General features: G+C 42.7%; 1 protein-coding gene across 4 annotated transcripts in view; it reads right to left on the bottom strand.

The window, feature by feature from the left end:
* The window catches only part of MOCS1 (molybdenum cofactor synthesis 1), a 33931-nt gene that overhangs the window by 5509 nt on the left and 13484 nt on the right, over positions 1-14938 (bottom strand). For 3 of the 4 annotated variants that reach the window (XM_055139483.1, XM_055139484.1, XM_004619328.2), the window contains exons 4-8: positions 2511-2675; positions 1598-1659; positions 1196-1307; positions 754-866; positions 407-517 (exon numbers count right to left, since the gene is read on the bottom strand). In XM_055139483.1, the coding sequence (XP_054995458.1) occupies positions 407-517; positions 754-866; positions 1196-1307; positions 1598-1659; positions 2511-2675 (563 nt within the window). The remainder of the gene's footprint in view (positions 1-406; positions 518-753; positions 867-1195; positions 1308-1597; positions 1660-2510; positions 2676-14938) is intronic. The other variant, XM_055139485.1, reaches the window with a different exon arrangement.

Here is a 14938-nt window from a genome sequence, read left to right as displayed (position 1 = left end):
GCCCCCAGGCTTCCCAGTGGGCCTCATGCTCTAGCCAAGGTCCTGGTCTGGTCTTACACATGGGCCTGACCCTCCACTGGAAGAGGTCTGCCTGCCTGTGTGCCTCCGAATGCTTCCAGGCCGCAGATCGGTGGGAGCACCTGGCTGGGGCTGCCACCAGGGCGGAGAGGCCACTTCACATTCTCCCTAGGGCAACACTGAGGCTAGAAAAATGACTTCCAATTATTTATCCATGCCCGAGAAGGAAAGAATATTGGGGAGACGATGGCATGGGGCAGCGAGTCCACCCATGATCCCCCAAAACTGACACTGTCAAACCACCCCCTGAGCCTTGCCCGTGCCTCCCCGAGTCAGGGGGTGCAGGCAGGATGGGAAAACGAGAGCAGAGGTGGCACCTGGCATTCACCTTGAGGTTCCCGTCGGCAGTGATTCGCAGCCGGTTGCAGGTCCCGCAGAAATGCTCTGACATGGACGTGATGAAGCTCACCTGGCCTTGAAAGCCTGGGATTTTGAAGGCCTGGTGGGTGGAGAAGGGAAGGGGAGCACCTGGGACAGTGTTGTGGGCAGATGGCCTGAGAGCGCTGAGCCAGCAGCAGCTGAGAGGACAGCAGGGCCTGAGAAGGCCAGGAGGGGCTGCATGCCCGAGACCACCATTCCCCGCGTCTCCGCCCAGAAAGACAGGCCAGCGTCTGGGCCCCAGAGGGTTTTCTGTGTCAGGGGCTTGGCCCTCAACCCTCCTGCCACACCACCCACCTTGGCGGTGCTGGATTCCTCCTCAGGCAGCTTCTCCAGCTCTGGCCACCGCTGCCGGAGGGTGTCCAGCATCTCCTTGTAGCTGACCATCTTCTTGAAGTTCCACTTGTTGCCTGGGTTGGGGGTGGGAGCTCCTGAGTCACAGGGAGGCAGGGGCCCTGGGTCTTCAGGTGCCTCCTCCTACCCCGGCCCAGAGGGTAGAGGAACCAATGGAACTCACCTGTGAGGCCCCAACACAGGCCTGATCCTGACACACAGGGCCCCGCCCACTCTACATACACGCACTCACTCAGCTGCAGGGTCCGAGCTCCCACAGGTGAGACAAGGTGAGCCACCGCCGACCACCCCAAGGAACTGAGCATGGGCTCTGTGCCCAGAGCCCGGTCAAGCCCTGCAAACTTCCTGGCCCCTCCCCCCAGCCCGCCAGGGGCATGTCACTGACCATCAAAGGGCATGTACTCTATGAAGCGCACGTCCAGGGGAAGGTCCTTGGTCAGGGCCACGAAGTCCAGGAGCTCGTCTTCGTTCAGGCCTCGAATCACCACACAGTTCACCTGGCCAGGGGCACTGGGACTGTGAATGTTCCTTTGTTCCCTTGCAAGGATAAGCTCTGGGGGCCCTGCACCAGGTCAGACTCTCCACCTTGGTCCCATCCCTTGCCCCTCCCCAGACTCCAGCTCTCCTTAGTTTGGGACATCTCATGGGGCCCTGGACTGTCTCCCCTGCCCAGTGGTGGGACGCAGTCCCTCATCTGCCTGGCCAGAGCAGGGTGAGGGGACTGGGAGCGGGCAGTGCAGGAAAGGCAGGTGTTGGGGGAGGCGAGGGGCAGCAGTCAAGGTCTCACCTTTACAGGGCTGTAGCCCAGTTCAATGGCCTTGTGGATGCCCTCCATGACCTTGTGGAAACCTGTGGGAGAGAGAAACTGGACCCCCAAATCCCTCCTCTTCCCAGCCCTTCACACCCAGGGGGAAGCATGGTGACTGTCAGGATCTGGGAGACCCCAAGTCCATGTCCAACTGTTGGCCAACACTTGGGGTTGTGCCAGCACAGAGACAGATTGAGACTATGAGGAAAGTATATCTCATCAAGAGTGAGTAAAGTATAATATGATAATAGTATGATTAGGGGGAAGCAAATAAAAAAAGAATGAAATCATTCATGTAGGGAGACTCTGTTCCTTAGTTTGGGGTCCACAGTTAAGGTTCTATCATGGGGCTGACTGAAAATGCTGACAGTGGTGGAGGCTGTCAGAAAGGTAGGGGTGCTAGATCTGGCCAAGGGCACCAACTGGTGTTGGAATATTGGATGGCTAAGACCCACCTATCAATTACTTTGTAAATCATGGTTCCTTAATTAAATAAAAAATGTGTTTTTTTTTTTAAGAAAGAATCTAGCTTTTTCTCCCAAATCATGCCAGTTGGGCAGGGCATATCTTGGGTATAAAAGGGGAAAAGAAATCCCATGTTCTGGTAACCTTCATCCTGGGTAACACGGAGGCTGACCAGTCCCAAACAGAGATGCCCTGTATGCCCTCATAGTTACCCCTGGGGTAGCTATACAAAGAGGAGGGCCTCTGGCTAGAGGCCAGGGATAAAGGGAAGGGCTCCCTGAGTCCAAGGGAAGGGTTCCCACAGCCCCGGCATGGGAGGAAGAGAGCTGGGCTGTGGCCCAGCATCTGCCACATGATCACACGCCTCAGCTCTGGACAAACACACTCCACCCTCCCCTGTACCCCTCTGTGTGCGGCCTCTAGTCACCTTTCCTGCGGACAATAAACTCAAACTTGGCTGGCACCAGTGTGTCCAGGCTGATGTTGATGGCAGTGAGACCTGCTTTCTGGAGCTGAGGCAGCAGCCGGGCCAGGTTGATGCCATTGGTGGTGACGCCGATGGTGTGCAGCCCTTCCAGCCGGTGCAGCTGAGCTGCCAAGAAAGCAGGGGGGAGTTGGCTGCTTATTCTTGGGGAGGCAGAATGGCCAGGAGTGGGCAGGGAGGCAAAGGGCAGAAGAAACTTGAGTTCAACTGAAACAGGTGGAAATGGAGCCCTCTCTAGACCTCATGAACTACACCTCGCAGTAAGAAGAGTAAGAATAAAAACAATGATGCACTCAGTCATCATGAAAATTCACAGCCTGCTCCAACCTAGAGGCTCTGCTTGAGGCTCTGCCCAGGTCGACCAAGGGTTGGCCACAATGATTTAAACCAGAAACAGGGAGTTTCAGGTTAAGAAAAAGTACTTAAGGTCACAGAGCTAGTGAGAGAGCAACCACATATCAAGTTTACATTACTTGACCCATAAGCGCCTACTCACTAGACCCAATTCTCTTGAATGGAGACAAAGATGGCATTGGGATTACACACTAGATGTCCCAAGAACTAACTAGCATTAAAGAACCCATAATGGCACTGGGAAGCAACAAAGCAAGCTTTCAATAGCTCATAAAAAAAGGACAAATAGGATTAAAAGCACATAGGAACAGTTGGGAACAGTTGGATCATAGCCCGAGGAGCACTTAAGAGAAGGTTGTGGACAAAACTGAAGGTGGTGGATGTGCATTCAGTTGAGCTCTCTCACAGAGGAGAAACAGGAGGGAGAACTCAGGAACTGAGCCTGTCAGGAAGGTCTGGGGGGTGGAGTTTGTGAAGAGTTGGACAAACTGTGCACAGGGGAAGGCAGCAGAAGCTTCTTCACATAGGTGAGAGCACTGCAAGGACACCAAAGGGAGCTCAGGGGAGGGACTGGGTAGGGATGAGCCCTGAGTAGTGATAACACTCAATAGGCAAAGGAGCCCTGAAAGCCAGCTGGACCTCACACTTCTTCTCCAGAATCTTGGGGAGAACCAACAGAATCAGAAACCTAGGAGAACCAAATTCTAGGGCAGAGGATCCCCAAATCCACATCAGGGGGCCTGCCCGAGAAAGACCTGCATGGCAGGAATGTAAGAATGAGAGAGGAGAAAGAAATCACAGAGATAAAGGAAGATCTGAAACTCAGAGTTAATATCATCATGGAAAGAACTTTTCAATCTAAAATCAAGATAAAAAATTGACTATAACTCGAGGGGGAAAATGATGGGAAAAAATAAAAGCAGATGGAAAAATCACAAAAGATGTGTGAAGAGCCGAGGAACTTTGTCCTTCACCTGGATGGAAGGAAAAAGGCTGGGAAAACACTTGCTCACATTCTAGTCCAGCTAAATCTAGAGAAAATAGTGTGTGCCCACCCTGGGCACCTGTGATCAGTACAAGTGAGTTTTACTTTCACTTGCCTGGGGAAAAATTCATTCCACAGTACCTGAATGTGTGACATTCAGAGAAGAATCGGTTCTGTCCCGCGTAGGGGCAAAAACCAGGTGCCAAGTCCCCATGTGAAGCTGACAGCAGCAGATGACATAGCAAATACCTATTTAGGCAGAGCCCCTCTGGCACCTCGGTGCCAATTTTGTAAAGATTGAACCATCCGAAACAAACCTTCCCTCCCACTTTTCCCAGTCAGGTCATACACACCACCCTCCGGGGAACCATGATTCAGAGATTTCCAATGATCCTAAGGGGAGGAGGGGTGCAGGAAATCTAGCCTCTGCAAAAAAAAAAAAAAAAAAAAAAAAAATCTTGTGTGTTTCAATTCTTGCTAGAGATCAGACGAGATTGGGCTCATTCAGGGTGGTATGGCCATCGATGGCTGGAGCAATAGCACAGTGGATAGGGCATTTGCCTTACACGAGGCTGACCCGGGTTTGCTTCCTCCATCCCTCTTGGAGAGCCCAGCAAGTTACCAAGATTATCCCGTCAGCATGGCAGAGCCTGGCAAGCTCCCCGTGGCAAATTTTGGCAAATTCCATATGCCAAACACAGTAACAAGGCTCACAATGGAGACATTACTGGTGCCCACTCGAGCAAATGGATGAACAACCGGACGACAGTGCTACAGTGCTACCTTGTTTATAAGACCACCAGCTCCTGGAAGAGGTAAAGTCATAGAACCTCTATGGAGAGAAGTTCTGTGTGGAACTTAGTATCATGATGGTGATGATGATGATGATGATGATTGTTATTATTATTTTGGTTTGTTTTGGGTCATACCTGGCACTGCTTGGGAATTACTCCTGCCAGCACTCCATGTGGTACCCCAAGGAGTGAGCCCTGAATGCACAGACAGGAGTAAGCCCTGAGCACTGCCAGGCGCCTAAGGATTTTTTAAAAATAAGGAAAGTTCAGCAATATCAAGGGCACAAAGAGAGGGTCAGAGAGGGGTAAGATGCTTGCCTTGCACCAGTCTGACACTTTGACCCCAGTTCACGTCCTGGTACCACAAATGATCCCCTGAGCACTTCCTGAGCAGAGATTCAGGACGAACTCTTGAGCACCACCAGATGTGGTCACCCTGCTATCGCTTTTTTTAAAAGTAGAGGGGGAACACTAAGAGTATGTTAAAATTCTCATCTTACTAGTGAGAAGAGGAGAGATAATTTATTTAAAAGTCAAGGGAGGGAGAGGGCAGAATGATCACAGAGTGGCTAAGATGCTTGTCTTGCACACAGTCGACTTGGCTGAAGCACCACATACGGTCCCCTGAGTCCTGCTAAGAGTGATCCCTGAGCACAGAGCAAGTAATAAGCCCTGAGCCCTGAGCACAGCTGGGTGTGGTCAAAAACAAATGAAAGCAAAAAAGGAGACTAAAAAAACAAACAAACAGGGGCCGGAGCGATAGCACAGCGGCTAGGGCGTTTGCCTTGCACGCGGCCAACCCGGGTTCGATCCCCGGCATCCCATATGGTCCCCCAAGCACCGCCAGGAGTAATTCCTGAGTGCAAAGCCAGGAGTAACCCCTGAGCATTGCTGGGTGTGACCCAAAAAGCAAAAAAAAAAAAACCCACAAACAAACAAGTGTTATTAAAAGATTGTGAAATAAGACCAAGTATTCCAGTAATTACTAAAAAGGTAACTAGGGTAACTAGATAAAATTCAATAGGAGGTGAGTGGCAGGAGGGAAATTGGGGGCACCGGTGATGGGAAAGGTTCACTGGTGGAGGGATGGGTGTTGAAACATTGCATGACTGAAACCCAATCAGAAACAACTTTTTTTTTTATTTTTTTTTAAATTTATTTATTTTTAATTAGAGAATCATCGTGAGGGTACAGTTACAGATTTATACACTTTTGTGCTTATACTTCCCTCATACAAAGTTCAGGAACCCATCCCTTCACCAGTGCCCATTCTCCACCACCCGTAAACCCAGCGTCCCTCCCACCCTCCCCAATCCCATCTCCCCCCCACCCCACCCTGCCACTGTGGGGTTCCCTTCTGTTCTCTCTCTCTAATTAGCTGTTGTGGTTTGCAATAAAGGTGTTGAGTGGCCGCTGTGCTCAGTCTCTAGCCCTCATTCAGCCCGCAACTCCCTTCCCCCACATGGCCTTCGACTACAATGTAGTTGGTGATCGCTTCTCTGAGTTGACCTTTCCCCGGAACGTGAGGCCAGCCTCGAAGCCATGGAGTCAACCTCCTGGTACTTATTTCTACAGTTCTTGGGTGTTAGTCTCCCACTCTGTTATTCTATATACCATAGATGAGTGCAATCTTTCTATGTCTGTCTCTCTCTTCAGAAACAACTTTGTAACTGTGTATCTCATTGTGATTCAATTGAAAAAATAAGTCAGAGATTGTAAGATCTTACAAAACAAAAACAATAGCTATGTGCTATTACAAGAGATATATCTAAAGAATAAAAGTTTATAGTAAAAGATAACTATAAGAGTATTACTAATGTGAAAAGCCAGCTGACCTTATTTCAGTAAAATTAAGTACATACTCTTAAGATCAAAAGTATCATTATAGAAAAGGCCCACGAGATAATGATAAAAGATTTAATATACCAAGAAGACACAGAAATTCCAAATATATATGAAACTAATAAAATCACTCCAAGCATACATAAAATAAAAAGCAATAAGAGCTCTGAGCAAAGAAGCAAATCTACGCAACTTATTTATTATTAGCAGGCCAAGCAAACAGAAGGCCAACAACGATCTTCTATGTCATTCCCTAGAATAACAACTGGAGGTGCGAACAATACAATGAGACAGCTGGATCAACTGAATAACTAGACTTAGTCTCTATCAAATAATTAAAGAATAAATATCCTCCAAAAGCACACATAGAATATTTGTAACAACTATCAGTTATACTAGGCCATAAAGAATAAGCCTCAGTACATTTTAAATAAGTATCACACAGATAAGAGTCTCAGACCAACACAATTAAACTAGAATTTAAAAATTAAAACATCTCTATACTGCACGTTAAAAACACCACATCTAAGTATAATATGGCCTAAAGAACAATTCTGAATAAAACAGAGAGGCTGAGAAGCTTCCATCCAGTAGCACACAGCCTCCTGCGCACTCTTGGGAGGCTACCAACCAAAAGAATTGACAAATACTTAGTACTAAATGTGCAGTGGGCTTCTGCGCTGTCCTGACCCTTTGCTGGGTCTCCCAGAATGAGAAAGCCCCATCCCAAACCCCTCTCTAAACCAGGGTATGCCCCTACAAGGACCCAGAAAGCTGACTCTGGCCTCTTTCATCAGTTAGTTGTGTAACAGGTGCCAGCCCCCATCCTGCCCCGAGACATCTGTGCTTTCCGCGATGCCTTCCTGGGGCCCCTGGACTGAGGAAGCCCCTTCTAAAAGCCCCCCAAGCCCCAAACCACACAGACCCACTCTTCAGCCCCACCAATTTCAAGGGTTCTTGGGCCTTATGCATTTCCTTAACTATGTCTATTTTAACCTGCCTATACAAACAAATATATTAGACACGAAGCTGCATGACCAGTGAAGTAACATCCTAAGGGTACAGGCATTGTTAGACTGATAGATTTTTTTTTTCTTTTTGGGTCACTCCCAGTGATGCTTAGGGGTTACTCCTGATTCTGCACTCAAGAATTACTCCTGGTGGTGCTCGGGGGGCCATATGGGATACTGGGAATCGAACCAGGGTTGGCCATGTGCAAGGCAAATGCCCTACCTGCTGTGCTATTGCTCCAGTCCCTAGACTAATAGATTTTAAATGTTACTGTTCACTGAAAAATAACATTGACCTCAGATATCTGGCATCTTAAATTCAAAGCATTGCATGCACAAAGGTCTAGGAACAATGGTGAAACAAAGGATTTTACCCTGGCAGAGACAGAAGTTCTGGCAAATCACTGAGCTCAAATAAACTCTCAAAGGTCATCAATGAAGGAACTCAAATCAAAACTCCTTCCAACAGCAGTGGGACTAAAGCAATGACTAGAAGAAAAGTTCAACCAATTTAAAGGTGAACTGATCCAGGGTACCAAAGAGTCCATAGACATGGAATTGAAGAAGTTGAAAAAAAAAATAGCAAGTCACAGCAACAGAATTCAACATGCAAAGGACCATATCAGTGATATTAAGATAAAATATTAGTCATCATCAATAACGAAGTGAAAAAAGAAAAGCAAATGAATGAAATAGAATGTAAAACTCTTGATAGATAATAGTAATGAAATAATCTTTGAAACACAGGAATTCCAGAAGGAGAATAAAAAGGTAAAGAGGAAGAATGGCTGCCCAGAGAAATAGTAAGTGAGGGGCTGGAGCAACAGCACAGCAGGTAAGGCATTTGCCTTGCATGTGGCCAACCCAGGTTCAATTCCCAGCATCCCATATGGTCCCCTGAGCACTGCCAGGGGTGATTCATGAGTGCAGAGCCAGGAGTGACCCCTGAGCATCACTAGGTGTGACACAAAAAGCAAAAAAAAAAAAAACCAAAAAACAGTGAGTGAAAATTTTCCTGATATCTTACAAGAGGCTCCTGCACAGATTCAAGAAGTCCAAAGAGTATCAAACAAAACAGACTCAAACAAAAGAATGCCCGAGACACACAGCAATCAAAATGGTAATATTGAAAGACAAAGACACACTACATAAAGCAGCAAGAGAGAAGAAAACCCTCAAATAAAAGGAAAACAATAGAAAAATTGCAACAGATCTTCCATATGACATCTTAGAAACCAGGAAAGAGTGGAATGTCATATTCAAAGTACTGACTGAAAAAACGTGCAGCCAAAAAAAAATGCTCTGTACAGATATCATTCAGACTTGAAGGAGGGATAAGAACTTTTTCAAATAATCAAGAGTTGGCAGCATTTGTAACAACTAAACCAATCCTCCAAGAATTACTGAAACACCACTTAAAAAAATAATAGACTCACAAAAACAACTGGATCACACACACACACACACACACACACACACACACACACACACACACACAGAGAACACACCCCTTTATGTCAATGAACTAACCTTCCCTATAAAAAGGCAGAGAGTAGCTGGAGGGATCAGGGTAGAAAACCCATTCATTTGCTCCCTACAGAAACACATCTAAACTCTCAGGATACCTACTGACTTACAATAAAAGGATAATAAACAATCATGAGAGTCAATGGAAGGCAATAAAGAAAGAGCTGGGACAGTCACACATATAGCAGACCAATTTCATTCAATATGAAGAAAGTAATTAGAGACAATGCTCTACTTATAGATCAAGAGTAACATAAATTAAGAACTACTGTCATCAATTTTTAGCACCAAATGTTGGGAAAAGGCTCAGCAAAGTTCATAAAGCATCTGCTCACAAACCGAAGAAACACATTTATGGAAACTCAACTGTAATGGGAGACTTCGACACTCTGCATTTCCCACTAGACCAATTAACTAGACAGAACACTAGAGAAGAGATAAGAGCCCAAAAGGAGGGGCTGAAAGAACTGGGACTGTAGGACAAATACAGGGCTTCATATCTGCCAAAACAAGAATACACATTCTTTCCTAATGCACATGGAACATTCTCCAAGACAGATCACATAACAGGGCACAACTCAAACATACATAAAATACAAACATAGAAACTGGATAAACTACCTTCTTAGACCACAATGAAAGTAGAAATTATGACAAAAAGAAGATGGGAAAAATTTCCAACACTTGAAAGCTGACTAAAACACCATTCAACAATAATTGGATCAAAGGGGAAATCAAGGAAGAAATAAAAGGATTCCTTGAAACTAATGAGAAAGAAAATACATGAGGATACATGGGATGCAGCAAAAGCAGTACTAAGGGGAAATTTATAGTAAAGAAGGCTTACATTAAGAAAGAAGAAAAATCCAAATTAATAACCTAGACAAACATCTCAAAAATCTGGAGAAAGAACAACAAACACCATAACATAACATAACATAACATAACATAACATAACATAACATAACAGAAGGAGGGAAATAATAAAAACTAGAGCAGAATCAACAACATACAGAGAAAGCAATTAAAAGAATCCACAAAACTAGGAGCTTCAAAAAAAAATAAACAAAACAGATAAACCTTTAGCTAAACTCATGAGGGGAAAAAAGAGAAAGTGTTCAAATAAACCAGATTAGAGATAAAAGAGGAAAAATTACAACAGATCCTTCAGAAAATCAAAATAAAATGAGAAGTTACTATGAACAACTTTATTTTCTTAAACTGAAGAACCTAGAATAAATGGATTCTTGGAGTCATGTAATCTTCTAAAGCAGAACAAGGAGGAAGTAGAAAGCCTAAACAGGCTAAACAAGTAAGGAAATTGAAACAGTAACTAAGAAATCTTCCCCAAAGAAATAGAAATGGCCAAAAGGCACATGAAAAAATGCTCTACATCGTTAATCATCAGGGAGATGCAAATCAAAACAACAATTAGATGTCATATCACACCACAGAGACTGGCACACATCCAAAAGAACAAGAACAACCAGTGCTAGCACAGATGTGGGGAGAAAGGGACTCTCTTTCATTGTTGGTGGGAATGTTTTTGGAAAACAATATGGGCATTCCTTAAAAATCTAGAAACTGAGCTTCTGTATGACGCCGCAATACCACTTCTGGGAATATATCCGAAGGTGCTAAAAAGCAGAGTAGAAATGACATCTGCTAATAGTAATACTCCTACATTATAAAAAAAAAAAAGAAAAAAGAAAAAAGAGAAAGAAATGAAATATGCACCTGTATGTTCACTGCAGCACTGTTCACAATAGCCAGAATCTGGAAACAACCCGAATGCCTGAGAACAGAAGACTGGTTAAAAAAAACTTTGCTACGGCATTTATTAAGTGTGCAGCACAGTGCTAGTTACTCTCTGGGGGACTGAGAAGAATTAGTAGTTTATATTTGAGTTAGTGGACCAAAAACAGGGTGGGGAGAGAGATGACAACCCCTATGTATGTGGTGTTTATGTATATCTTCTAAATGTGAAGGAATAAAAAGTAAAATAATAGGTTATAATAAACCATAATTCAAGATGACGGCTTTGGAGCAAAAAAAAAAAAAAAAACTTTGCTACATCTACACAGTGGGATACTATGCAGCTGTTAGGAAAGATGAAGACATGAAATTTGCTTATAAGTGGATGGTCATGGAGAGTATCATGTTAAATGAAATGAGTCAGAAAGAAAGGACAGATTGCTTCATGGTTGGAAGCCTGTCCTATGAGCTGGGGGAGAAGGCAGCTGGGATACAGAAGGGGTCATTAAGTCAATGATAGTTGGAGGGATGGCTCGGGATGGGAGATGTATGCTGAAAGTAGATAAAGGACCAAACATGATGGCCTCTCATTACCTGTATTGCAAACCATAATGCCCATAAGTAGAGAGAGAGAGTAAGAGGGAAACTGTCTGCCATAGAGGCAGGAGGAGATGGGGGAGGGGGGTACAGATACTGAGGACATTGGTGGTGAAAAATGTAGACTGGTGGAGGAATGGGTGTTCAATCATTGTATGACTGAAACTCAAACATGAAAGCTTTGTAAGTGTAGCTCATGGTGATTCAATAATAAAAAAAAATCTCCCCAAGAATAAAAGTCCTGGTCCAAAAAATCAGTCATATTCAAAGAATGAGTCAGAGGACAAAGCAATCAAGGAATCTATCCCATTTAAAACAATATCCAAAACCATCTAGGAATCAGCTTAACAAACAACATTAGGGATCTATACCTGATAATTTTAAATTGCTTAAGAAAGAAATAAAAGGAATTGGAAAAAAAATCCCTTGTTCATGGATAGGAAGAATCAATATTATTAAAATGTCTATCCTATCTAAACTATTATATAGATTCAATGCAATACACATCCAAATTCAGATGACATTCTTCCAGGATCTAGAAAAGTTGATAACAAATTTGTATGGAATCAGAAGAGACGATGGATAGCCAAAGACATACTGAAAAATAAGAAATTTGGAGTTATTTCATTACCTAATTTGGAACTGTATTATAAAGCTATAGAGATTAAAACTGCATGGTACTTGAATAAAGATAAATCCTCTAAATTCTCTATGACAAAACCTGAAATATACAGGCAGTAAAATTTTAATGAGGGAGTTGAGAAAATGAATTGGAGTAAAGATATCCTCTTCCACACATGGTGCTGGGAAAACTGGATAACTACATGTGAGAAACTAATGCCGGGTCCATATCTTACATACCTTACATTTTAACAAAAATTAATTCCAAATAGATCAAAGACCTTGAGATCTGGCCAGAAACTATGAGTACACTGAAGAAAATATAGGTAGAACACATCAAGACTTGGACCTCAAAGGTGTCTTCAATGATCTGATATTACTGGTAAAGACAGCACAATAAAAAAATAAACAAATGGGACTACAGAAAATTAAGGAGCATTTGCATGACAGAAAAAGCACAATCTAAAAACTAAAAGACAACTGATTGGGAAGTAATATTTTCATCCAAAAGATGAGATAGAGTTTTGATATCCAGGATACATCAAGTACTCACAAAGATCAATAACAAAAAATTTAAAAATCCCTATCAAAACTGGTGAGAGAAAATGAATAGATGCTTCTAGAGCATCTAGGGGATGGCCAGTAGGCACATGAAAGAATGCTCAGCATCACTTATCATCAGAGAAATCCAACTAAAAATGACAATGAAATACAATCTCATATCAGTGAGAATGGCACATATCAAAAATAATAGGAACAATCTGTGTTGGTGGGGATGTGGGGAGAAAAGAATTCTCATCAACTGGTGGTGGGAATGATGTCTGGTTCAAAAATTAGAAGAAAAGTTTAATAGTGTTGCCCAGGGCTGGGAGGAAGAGATAATGCATAGATAAATTTAAAAAATTTCAGATTATGGGGGCCAGAGAGACAGTGTAGGAGGTAAGGCACTTGAACACAACAAAAAAATTATTCGGAAGCCACAGTGATAGTATAGGGGTTAAGGCACATCCCTCTCATCCCACAACCCCAGATTTGAATACCCAGAACCACATAGTATTCCCTGATTACCACCAGAAGTGAGCTCAGATCACAAAGCCAGGAGTAACCCGTGAGCACCACCAGGTAAAGCCCCTCACCCTCCACCACGACTCACCTCCACCAAAAAGAATCAGATTAAAAAAATGAAAGGAGTATGGGAATGGACGGTGGTGATGATGGCACAACAATGTGAATGCATTTAATTCACATCACCATATATTTAAAATAGCTAATTAAGGTGGTTGATTTTATCTTATGTGTATTTTTCATAAAGATGGTAGATTTTATGTGCATTATGTTATGTGGAAAACCAGACTTTTCCACAGAACTTCTTAAAGTTCATTTAAAATTAACACAGACAAAGGTTACTATAATTAAAGTCCTCTTGAAGACTAAAAAGAAATTATTGCTCTACCAGATAATGGAATTATTATGAAGCTATAGTAACTAAAGTTGTATACTATTGGCAATGAAACAGACAGAATATCAACAGAGCAGAATAGAAACCAAGCCAGATCAATGCACACGTGGTGCACCTAAGAGGGAAATGGGGACTATTCAATAAAAGAAACTAGGAAAAAGTGTTTATTCACTTAAACAAAAGTGAAATTGGATTCTCAAAAGCTATCCACAGAACTAAGGACTTAAATGCAAAGAAGCAAACTTAGACTTTTTTTTTAATGGAAACGTAGGTAGTTGTTCTGAAAGAGGGTGAGGTGTTTCATTAACAAGATATAAAAACACTAACTATAAAAGACAGAACTAATTTAAGAACTGCTATTGATCAAAATAATTGTTACACATAGTGAGGCTTATTTTTTTCAAACTGGAAAAAGACATTTGCAACGCATACTTTTTACCTAGCTGATATGAAAGAACAAATTACCAAATTTTAAAAAAGAACAAAAAACATGATCTGAAAAAGAAAATATATGTAGCTAATAAGCACCTGACCTCATTCTTAGACAGAATACAAATGAAGACCACAATACAAAACATTTACAACCCTTCAAACTGGCAAACATTCAGAATGTTAATAGCGAGTACTGGAGAGCTGTGATTCCAAAGCATTTCCACGCAGTACCAGCAAGAGTCTAAATGGGCAGAATTTCTTTATAAGATAAATGGAAAGCTTTTCTAAAGTTGACCATTCATATGTTTTATTATCCAGAAATTCTACTCCTAGAGTTTGAGATACCCCTGGATGCAAGAGTAAGAATAAAAATAAGCACTGTCCCTAACAAGAAAGAACTAGGAACCCAAATGCTCACTCACAGGAGAGAAAGAATGATATATTCAAAACCGAGCAGCAGATGGAATAAAGGAATGAATGGCATCTCAGGATGATGCATATAAATTTCATTTGTCAAAAGACAAATGAAAGACTTCTAAAAGACTATGCACTCCATGCTATGGATCAAATTCAAAAGCAGTACCTTATTTTTAAAAACATAAGAATAAGAAAAATGAAAGTTGGGATGTTTCCTGCAGAGAGGAGAGGCACATGGGTATTGATAGAGATGATTCGATCAAGAGCAATTTGGATCCATACTGGACAGTGATCCCAATAGGCCATTGTCATGTGGTGATTACCCATCTGTTTAATGTACTGGTTGATCCTTGTTGTGGAAAGTTACTGGGTTGTATCACCTAGTTTAGGTGCATAGTAGGTTATACTACTTAAGTTTGTGTAAATACTGTCTGAAACATTTGCACAATGATAAAATCATCTCATGACGAATTTCTCAGAACACATCTTAGTGATAAGTGGATGTGATTGCCAAAGGTAAGGAAGTTCACAAAGCAATTTTGAATTCTTGCAGGGGTTCTTATACTTCATAAAACATA

The sequence above is a fragment of the Sorex araneus genome, chromosome 5 (assembly GCF_027595985.1).
Source record: "Sorex araneus isolate mSorAra2 chromosome 5, mSorAra2.pri, whole genome shotgun sequence".
NCBI lineage: Eukaryota > Metazoa > Chordata > Mammalia > Eulipotyphla > Soricidae > Sorex > Sorex araneus.
This window is presented reverse-complemented; position numbering and strand designations above follow the sequence as displayed.